Source organism: Trifolium pratense, linkage group LG2, assembly GCF_020283565.1.
Source record: "Trifolium pratense cultivar HEN17-A07 linkage group LG2, ARS_RC_1.1, whole genome shotgun sequence".
NCBI classification, from domain to species: domain Eukaryota; kingdom Viridiplantae; phylum Streptophyta; class Magnoliopsida; order Fabales; family Fabaceae; genus Trifolium; species Trifolium pratense.
In genome coordinates this window covers 1,801,458-1,812,365 of record NC_060060.1, presented here as the reverse complement: position 1 = coordinate 1,812,365, position 10,908 = coordinate 1,801,458, and the positions used below count along the sequence as shown (strand labels likewise).

At 31.9% G+C, this 10,908-nt stretch overlaps 1 protein-coding gene across 1 annotated transcript; it reads left to right on the top strand.

The window, feature by feature from the left end:
* Positions 1–484: 484 nt before the first annotated feature.
* LOC123910933 (wax ester synthase/diacylglycerol acyltransferase 4-like) lies at positions 485–10,829 on the top strand. Its single transcript, XM_045962226.1, has 5 exons — positions 485–839; positions 3,699–4,277; positions 4,974–5,330; positions 5,933–6,070; positions 10,248–10,829. Exons 1-5 carry the CDS (start codon positions 654–656, stop codon positions 10,401–10,403), a joined length of 1,416 nt encoding a protein of 471 aa, XP_045818182.1. The 5' UTR covers positions 485–653; the 3' UTR covers positions 10,404–10,829.
* The last annotated feature ends 79 nt before the right edge of the window (positions 10,830–10,908 follow it).

Below are 10,908 nucleotides of genomic sequence, written 5' to 3'. Positions count from 1 at the left end.
ATTGATCAGACAGTCTTGATGAGATCAGATCTTGGCTGTCTGATGGAAATCAACGGTCTGTAACCATGGTCCTTCGGTACGCGCGCGACACTGGATCCGCGTCTATTAATGGTTTAAAAAGGTGGGGCGCGTGTATATGGTTGGCAAAATTGCTGAAAATTACAGAAATGCCCCTGTTACTCTATTCTTTCAAAAATTAAAAGAATGGGTATTTTTGTCCAACTCAAAAGGTGCACCTTGCTAACTTAGACCCAACTGGGTCTAAGTTAGCAGCCCCCATATATATATATATAAATTTGTGCACATAGAGTTACCCTATATATTGAATGCTTTGTTAAGAAAAAGTATACAAATTGATTGCTATAGCTACCAACAAATGTGCAATTTCACTGCACTAGTGAAAGTACTATACTAGTATTAAGAAACCGCCAAGGTGCTAGCTGTGTGACCATTAAATAAGGGCAAACAACCTAAAGTTACATTAATTAATGCCAGCAATACTTTTCACCTCTCTCTCTTGCTTTCCATTGTATATATCTACACCAACCCAACCCAACAACTCAAATTTCAAGTGCAACACAAAATTCATATTCTACCATTCAACTAACTTAGTAGTAATATTTAATTTTTTATAGTTAAATAGTGGAAAAAAAATGGAAGGTTTTGAAGAAGAAATTACAGAGCCAGTTAGTCCCACAGGACAATATTTGAATAGCTCTGCTCTTTGTATATACATTTTAGGTGTTTTAGAATTTGAAATTTCTCTTGATGAATGCCAAACCCTTTCATTGCTTCAAGATGTCTTCCTTCCCATCAACACACGTTTCTCCTCCATCATGGTAATCTTTTTTTATTATTGTTATTATTTTTATTTTTTTCCATATATAGTAATCATGTTTATTAGGTACATGTTCCGACTTCAGTCTGTAACATTGCACTTTTGAGGTATTATCTGTTTTGGGCCTGTGATGAGCCCTTATGTATCTGTCTTTTTGTAGAAGACACTTTGTTTGATTAAGAAATGTGAGTGTTATTTAAAAACTATCTTTATTCTCAATTTTCAAATAATGTGAAATTATTTTGGTATACCACGCCGAATAGGGCTGATTAGTATAACACTCACATTTTTTATTTTTTCAAAATATGTATTTTTCTTTCTCATTCTATATCTCAATATTGTTTATGTATATAGTACACTGTTTTTCTTTTATTTATTTTTGTTAATAGATAACTTTGGAGTAATATTTTTCTTTGAAGATCTATTCTCATGAAAATATGAAAAAGTTAACATGTGCTCTTAAAACACTTATTAATTTACATAGACAATAAGTTTTTATTAAAATTTGTATATTTTATATTTTTAGAAGTAACAAATTGTTTTATCCAATAAGTAATTCCTATTTAAAGTATCTTGAACATGCACGGCATATGTTAGTTAGCATGCCCATGAAAAATGTATCTTGAACATGTGCGGCACATGTTAGCATGCCCATGAAAATATATTAGTGTTACATATGTTCATGTGGAAATGTGTGTATTTTGAGCATTTATTGTGTCACATTAGTTTTAGAATTTAACTTATTTTAGTTTTAAAATTGTAAGTTTGTAACCCATTTATGGTCTTAAGTTCAAGTCTTATAGATAGAAAAAAAAATGTGATTTGGAGTGTAAGATTCCACTAAAATCTGTTAAAAAAAGTTACTTCAAATATAATATTTTTTAAAAAGAAATAACAAAATAAACGGCAACATGAGACTTGTGGGTTCATTCATCTATCTTACTACTTTATTGTGAAAAAGTATTTTTAAGTATATACAAGAATATAATTTTTTATAGGTGGCATGACCTCATATCTTTATGTGATAATACTCACCAAAAAGAGCTTCTCAACTAGTATAAGAATTTTCTCTAAAAACAATTATATATAGGAACCTAGTTTGACCAAAACAAAAACTATAATTAGAAATTATCTGATGATATGAAATGGTTATGTTGTTTCATTCATGTATGCTTTTTTTTTATTGAGTCGTACAATGGGAAATGAGAGAGAATATATGAATGAAAGCTACCGCTTCGTCCCAAAATATAAGGGAAAATTGGTCAAAGAAAGTTTATTTATCTAGTCAGGGACGGATTTACAGAGGGGCAAGCAGGGACTTGGGCCCCTCCCTCCCTCTTGTTATCATATACTTCATAATGATAATGATATATAATACTACTAATAATATACAACCATGATTCCAAGCTTGCAATTGTTCTGTTTAGTGATAGAATTAAATTAAATTAAATGTGTCCAACTTTGTGTGTATAATAATCAATAGGAAAATGCTAAATAGTGCCCCCGGGGCACTGTTTAAGAAGCAAATATAGTAATATGACATTGAACTTTGTGCAGTCAACGCCTCGAAAGTCTAAAAAGTATTATTTTCAATTTAAAAATTTCCTTTTTTGGTTTCCCTAATCAATAATATATTTTAGTTTAATTGATTTTTGGTTGTTAACTATTTTGAGATTCTAGTAATTTGAAGTTCAGTCAAAAAGTAAGTAAAAATTAACTAAAAATTGTCTTACACACATGAATTAAGTTCAAGTTCTCTCAAACAATCTAACTAAGAACTTTTCCTTTAATTTGTATACTTATAAAAATTAAAAGTACGCGTCAAATGAATTAAGGGTAAAAAAAGTTCTAACCTTATAATGTAATTTTTTTAACATGTGTGCTCAAAGTTTAAAAGACAAAAAAAATTAAAGACTGAGGAAGTATTACATTTTTCGGTCCCCCGTTTTATAAATTTCTGGATCCGTCCTTGTATCTAGTCCATATTTTTAACTAAATATATCAATTTTCTTTGACCAATTTTCTCTTATATTTTGGGACAGATGAAATACATTTTTTTAGGAGTCGTTTTCGTACATATTATTTGTGTTTTTCTTAAATTATATTTTTTATGTGGGTAATGGATATTGTGTGAGAATTTTAGTCTAGACTAGAAGATAAACCATTTCATTATCAAAGGAGAAAAAGAAGCTCATTCATTTCTGTTTTGAGATTCGCTGTTTATATTATTAATAATATTTTTAGAGTGATAGGTCACATCTTTGGAGTGTCAAAATAGGGATGTGGATTGGGTGCACGTACTCAATACTCAATACGTGTGACTGCATACATTCGGAGTAATCACAATCGTTTGATTTTAATCAGATGACCTAAATTTTAAAGTCAGAATATTTATAAAAAACTGAAATTGCATTAAAATTTAGTGACCTGATGTTGATCAAATCAAACGATTGAAAACTGTTAATTGCAGTTTGACTTCACAAAAAGTGACTACATTAGATTCATTTCCATCAAAATAGTTTAAACATCTTAGTTGTCATGTATTTGCCTTAAAAAATAGTTTAAATTTCATTATCAAAAGTATCGTACTCTTTTAGATTTGTATGCATTCAATTAAATCACACAATTTTTTTTATATTAGATTATAAAATATAATCATTAATATATATAATACATGACATGTCTAAATAGATTTACATCATTGGTACATGCAAATCAAATCCTACCTATAGTTTACATTTATTTTTTTTTTTTATATTTCTTTATCTTTAGTTTTTTAAAGAAGTATTTGCTTTCATGGTCAAATGGACTATTCCTTTGAATGTGCACACAACTAATGATGTGATGTTTGATTGAATAGATTAGGGACCAATTCAGTGGAGAGAAAATATGGAAGAAAGTTGATGTTAATTTGGAGGAACACATCAAAGTTCCTGAATTTCCTAGTGACAAATCAACAAACTCATACTATGATGAATGTCTTGATGAATATATGTCCAAAATAGCAATGGAATATTTACCACAAGATAGACCACTTTGGGAAATTCACATAATTAGATATCCAACAACAAATGCAGCTGGTACTTTAGTGTTCAAACTTCATCATGCACTTGGTGATGGTTACTCTCTAATGGGAGCACTTCTTTCATGTTTAGAAAGAGCTGATAATCCTTCACTTCCATTTACACTTCCATCAAGTCAAAGACCTAAGTCAATTTTTAATACCAAAGCAATTATCAAAAGATTTCCTTCTATTTTATCCTCGACGCTTCGGTCTATGTTGGATTTTGGATGGAGTATTGTTAAAAGTAGTATGATTGAAGACGATCTAACTCCGATTAGGTCGCGTGCCGATGATGTCAAGCTTCGACAAATTACTATCTCAAATGTTTCTTTCACTATGGAGCATATCAAAGAAGTGAAAACAAAACTTGGTGTGGTAGGTGAAATATCTCAAATTAGATTTTGTTTTTTTTTTCAACTTGAAGTTATCTATTTCGGATCGTGTGTAATTTTTGTCCCTCAATTTTTTTTTGAGACAATCAAATTTTTCAACTTAAAATATTAAAAAAAAAATGGTCTTAAACTGTTTTTCTTTTTCATGAGCTCATTAAACATTTAGTGAAATTTTGAATATTTTTTTTCAAAAGAAATTGCAGTAACTTTTTTATTTTATTTGATTAGTAGTGTAAGAATTTGAGAGTTTAAAATAGATGAAAAATTGTTAAAGACTGTGCATATAAATTTTATGCCTAGTTTTTTTCACCCATACATAAAAGTACCTAGTTGCCTAGTTTTTTTTGTCACACTCTCTGTTTTACATCTACCCCTGCATTCATTAATTTATGACACTGTCAAATCATAGATAGAAATATAGGTAAAGTAGTTGGAGAGTAAAAAGAAAAAAAACGTGAGGAAAAAATATTAATTATTCTTCAAAATACAAGTAAAACTTTTAGTTTAATTACATAATTAATGAATCTGATTTATCCAAATACAATAATTATTCAATAAACCTAAAAATATGAATTTTGCTTATATTTTGTGACAGTACCGGTAACAATGTTCATTTTTATAAATTAATTTCTCATCCACACATTATCTTGATTAATATTTGTCACCATTTTTTTTACAGAGCATAAATGATGTGATTGCTGGCTTAATTTTCTATGGAATTCGATTATACATGCTAGAAATTAATCAAGAATCAAGAAAAGCTAACTCAACAGCATTGGTGTTGCTTAATACAAGAAGCATCAAAGGTTATAAATCAGTTAAGGAAATGGTTAGCAAGAACAATAGTGGTGCTGCTTGGGGGAATCAATTTGCATTTTTGCATGTCACAATTCCAGAGCTTAATGATCCTAAATTTGACAATCCATTAGAGTTTATTTGGGAAGCTCATAAAGAGATTAGCAGGAAGAAAAATTCTTTGGTTACACCTCTTACTGGCATGCTCTTAAATATGGTGAAAGCAATTAGAGGTCCTGAGGTTGGTTGTTAGCTTTAATTAAATGTCATTATTATTTTTTATTATGTCTAATTAAGAAGAATTTCAAGTAAGTAATTTGAGATTTTCGAGTGTGCTTATTTTAAAGTCTTAGATTTGAATTCTTTCGACGTGATTTTCTGTATTGGATCAGTCCATACAGAATAAGAATTCGGCTTCAAATGAGCCTCATGTTAGTGGGCAGTGAGATTAACACTCCCTCTGATTTTATATATAAGCAAATTTTCACTTTTTAGATTTATTCAATAATTAATATAGTTGATCTTTAATATTAATTATTAACCAAATACATTACTAATTGAATGAACCTACAAACTAAAAATTTATTTATATATGAGACCGGAGAGAATATCTCTCAAATTAGACAATTTGTGAGCTGGATTTCGAGTCTTTATATTTAATTTCATATTTTATTTGAACCTTTTTGTGGTCTCTAGAACTTCAATAAATGAGGTTTTTTTTTTTCAAAAAAAAAAACTATTTTTTTTTTTATAAAAAAAAAACTAATTAAATAAACATGTAAATGAAAAATACAAGTATGAAACTCTGAATTTTTTAATTGGTGTAATAAATTGTTTTTTCAGGCTGCAGCTAGATATGTACACAGTACTTTAAGAAATTCAAGTACAACAATCTCAAACATCATTGGACCAGTGGAACAAATGTCTTTGGTAAATCATCCTGTTAAAGGTTTATACTTTATGGTCGTTGGTCCACCAGAGGTATGTGTTTGCTTGTAATTTAATTTTGTTTGGTACATGCTATTCATTTTGTTTGCTAAATGTCATTCTCTTTCTCTATTGTTCATAATCTCCTTTAATTTCATCGAAAGATATTTTCTTTTGGTATAGTAGAGGGCTAACGCCCAAAGGAAATGAAACTACATAGTTAAACGAACATTCCTAGGCATGCAAGCCCCAGATATGTCGTAAAAAAGAATTCTCTGAAGCTCCCTAGGGGGAGACTCGATAAAATGAACATCAAAAGAACTTAGAGAGTAACTGAAATTAGCAAGCCAATCGGCGCTTCTGTTTCCTTCGCGCCAAATGTGTGACAAATGAACTTGCCAATTTAATTCCAAGAGTTGTCTGATACGACTGACCAAAGTGGGTATGTTTCCTTTAAAGTTGCTTTTCTTTGTCACCATATCAATCAAGACTTTAGAGTCACTTTCAACATGAAGATGCATGATCCCCTCTCTACGAGCAAGGTCTAGTCCCAGGTACATGCCCCACATTTCCGCATGGAGAGCATCACAATTTCCTAGTTTTCGTGAGTAACCCTTTAGCCAAGTGCCATCTGAGTTCCTCAACAAACCACCACAACCAGCAAGTTCCAGTCTATCGTTATGAGATCCATCACAATTGAGTTTCACCCACCCTTCCCTAGGGCTTCTCCATCCAATGAACGTAGTTTCATGTTGATTATCACTCCACATATTGTGGAGACAGTTGTCAGTCTCTGTTGCCATCTTGAGAATAACATAGGTAGGGTCAGTTGGACGTTGAAAACCTTCTTCAAAAATTTCTTTGTTTCTCCAGTTCCACAGGTTCCAGCATGCTACCATGAAAGTCGAAGTCCAATTTAGGTCATGAGTTCCATGGAAATTGTTGGTTATATTTTTGAATATCCAATCCCTGCAAGATAAAGAAAAAAAATTAGAACTCTGATTAGAAGGCACTAATCTAAGCCATACCTGTGTTGCACTAATGCAATCTCGTAGCACATGGATGACTGTCTCGTCTGCTGCTCCACAAATATTGCATAAAGGAGAAATACCAATACCCCATCTGCTCCTACGGTAATTTGTGAGGATACGTTCATGCGCTGCCATCCACATAAAAGTTTGTATTCTATGAGGTCCTCTCCAAGCCCAGATGGCCTGCCACTCCCCCTCTATAGAGTGAATATGACCACGCTGTATGTTGTTAAGCACTTTGAATCGTGAAGTGCTTCGTGTTCGTTCCTCCCCACCCTATCATATCTCGACCATCCAACTCATTAGGGGGTGGAATGGCTAAAATCTGGTAGGTCATGCTAGTTGTCAAATTTTCATTCAAGTAGCTTTGGTTCCAGTCCCCTTCCGGATTCAGAATATCACGCACATTTAGAGTAGTGTCAATGATAGTTTGGCTGCTAGAATTAATAAGCGAGGTACCATCTGGAATCCACTTGTCCAACCAAAAGTTGATTGTATTGCCATCGCCTAATTTCCAAACCATATTTTCTTGGAATTTATCCCAAATATCTGTTAAGGCTTTCCAAAGAGGGGAATCATAAGGTTGAGAATTTATGCTGAATCGGAGGTCTTTATTCCTACCATACTTGCTATAGAGGACTCTACACCACAAATCATTGGGATTAGTGATCAAGTTCCAGAGCATTTTCATAAGGAACGCCTCGTTCATTTGATGGGGGCTCTTGATGCCTAGACCACCATTCTTTTTTGGAAGGCAACAAACTTCCCAATTAATCAGATGTGGCTTGCGACGTTGATCAGTATCCCCCCATAAAAAGCTTCTTTGTATTTTCTCCATCTCATCACACAGAGTCTTAGGAATTCTAGCATATTGCATATGATAGTAAGGGATGGAGCTGAGAACAGATTTAGATAGAGTGAGTCTACCAGCAAAACTCAGACATTGTTGTTTCCATCCACTTAGTCTGTTTTGAATCTTATCAATAATATGACGAAATTTTCCCCGTGAAGTCCTCCCAGGTGCAATACTAGCTCCCAAATAGGTATCCACTGTAGTAGCCTGAGCAAATCCTGTATGATGCAAAATATCCTCCCTAAGTTGTTGATCCACATTCTTGGAGAAGAAAACTTGAGTTTTTTTATTATTAATCTTTTGGCCAGATGCTTTACAAAAAAGCTCTAGACAATGCATCACACAATGTGCCTGTTCAATAGAAGCCTCTGCAAAAAGAAGAAGATCATCAGCAAAAAGGAGGTGTGAAATTTGAGGGCCAGATTTACCTGCTCGCATCGGTTTCCAATACTTAGCCTCTACCTGATCAGCAATAATGTGAGACAAACGGTCCATACATATAACAAAAAGGTAAGGAGATAGAGGGTCCCCTTGTCTAATGCCTCGAGAAGGGATAAAAGTATCAGTTTTTTCACCATTCCAAAGAATTTTATATGAGGGAGAATTAATACAATGTTTAATGATGTTAATAACCTTAGGAGGAAACTTACATTCAGAAAGACAATTTTCAATAAAATTCCAATTGAGACGGTCGTAAGCCTTCTCCAAATCAATTTTAATAGACATAAACATTTTTTTACCATTCATCCTAGACATTGCATGCATCGAAAGATATTTTCTAATAGGATATATTCTATATGAATTTTTTTATAATGTATTTTATATGTTTGAACAACACAGAGAAGAGAATTTGTCAAAAAAAAAAAAACACAGAGAAGAGAAGAGTGATTATCATTTTTTATAACATTTAGGGGGCGTTTGTTTCATGGATACACAATTGATTCCCAGGTTTATCTTTCTCTGGAATATGAAAGTGGGAACCTTATTCCCAGGAAAATAGGGAAAAAAGTGTTTGGTTAGTAACTTTATTCCTGGACATTTTTTGTTAAAAAATTTCAAGGAATAACTAAACTATGTTTGGTTTTGGATGTATATTCCTGGGAATGAATATTAAAATTATCAAAATACCCCCTGCTGTATATACAATGAAACCAACCATATTACCTTGGGGATCTACAAAATCTATTCGTGATTATCACCTTATTTTCAAAATCTGTTTGTATCAATGTCTAAAATTTGTTTGATTTTTTGCTTTTTTCTAGCCTAAAATTGTGTAATTTATTGGTATCTTTATCTCATAAAAAAAATTCAAACAAACAAATGATAGTCATCTCTGTTCCAAGAAAAATATATCAATAATCAACTAAAACCATATTTCCCTTATTCCACTCCTTGCTTCTTTCACCATACTCCCACACTAATTTATATTAAAAAAAAAAAATCAACGTCAGAGTGGAAAAAGTAGCAAATTATCGAAAAAAAAGTAGCAAACAACAACATACAAATCTGAGAGTGGAAAAATTGAAAGAGTTTAAAAGAAGTAGGTCATATTACCTGGAACAACAAGGAGAAACCCAGAACCAGGAAAAAATTGGAAAAGTTGGTGATGAACAAACAATTTAGTAGAATATAAAGCAATTGTTTCAACGTGGAAATTGTTTTGGAGGGAAGATTGAGCGGGTAAATCAAAGGGTAAAAATGGGTTTTCATAGTAGAACATGGGTTCATGGTTCCTGGGAACAAAATTTTCCAGCCCTCATCTCATGGGAATAAATTGGAGAAGAAGGTGGGGAGAAAGTGGGTAGTTTGAGGTTCCTGGGTACTTTTTATTCCAAGGCTTTTTTTTTTGTTCCAATATACCAAACGTGGGTTTATTTATTTCCAGCCTCAGTATCCTGGGAATATTATTTTAAGAAGTGAAACAAACACCCCCTTAGTATAACAACATTTGAAATCTTCAAATTTATGTTTAATATTATTAATTTTTTTTAATATGCTTCTTAAGAAATTCCATTTTTTTTTTGTTAATCACTAATTTCGTCTATGAAGTCGTATAGGTCACACAATTTGGTCATAGAAATAAACTAAATGCTAAAATGATTTCTAAAATTGAAATCTTCAATTTGGTTATTGTGTTGCCGATATTTTTTGAAAGATTAACTTGATCGAGGATTTTCACTTTAAAAATATCACGTTGAAATTTTAATTGTATATTTTACATCAAATTGTCTGATCCCTAGTGAACTTTAGCAACTAAATGATTTATTTGCACATTTTTAATCAAAAAGGTTTATTTTTGAGGTTTTTTTATCATATATTTTGGTTTTTTGTTATTGTGAAATTGCAGAGTCTCACGGTAACAATCATGAGTTATATGGGAAAGTTAAGAATTGCATTTGGTGCTGAGAAAGATTTCATTGACAAGCAAAAAATGAAGTGTTGTGTGGAGAAATCTCTTGAGATGATAATTAAAGCTTCAAGAAAGACTTCAGAAAAAGAATAAAAGGAATACATTGTTTAGTCTAAGAAGTTGAAGCAAAAGGATGTTGGTGATTAATCTTCCATACTCCATAAAATGTGGCATTTAAAATGCGGCATTTTATTGGAAGCAAGCTTCCGATAATATATTTTATCTGAGTTTTTCGGTAGTTTATTTTGACAGATTTGAGCATATAAGGACGAAGATGTGCGATCATTAAGGATGTTTATGTCAAAAAAAGCTCATGTGTAGTTTTTTTCCTTCCTTTCAAATGCTAGTTTGTCAATGGGCCAGACCTATAATACTGAATTTTTCTTTGGGCTAAGTTTGCATCATATTGCTTGGAAAAGTACTATTAGCATATCCATTTTTTGCTAATTTTACATCAAGTTTTAAGTAGGTTTATTTTCAGCCAGCAAAAATGCTTTGGAAATTAATATTTTGGGACAATGATGTGTGTAAGAAAAATACACCTTTGAAAATGCATCAGTTTTTAAAAATATATATAATGAATGTCTCTTAATTAGGC

What these genes read in the sequence shown, in the direction of transcription:
- LOC123910933 (XM_045962226.1), top strand. Translation starts at nt 654, where the DNA reads ATGGAAGGTTTTGAAGAAGAAATTACAGAGCCAGTTAGTCCCACAGGA. An exon ending in CACGTTTCTCCTCCATCATG is followed by an intron (nt 840 to 3,698) that starts GTAATCTTTTTT and finishes TTGATTGAATAG; the next exon opens with ATTAGGGACCAATTCAGTGG. An exon ending in AAGCAATTAGAGGTCCTGAG is followed by an intron (nt 5,331 to 5,932) that starts GTTGGTTGTTAG and finishes TTGTTTTTTCAG; the next exon opens with GCTGCAGCTAGATATGTACA.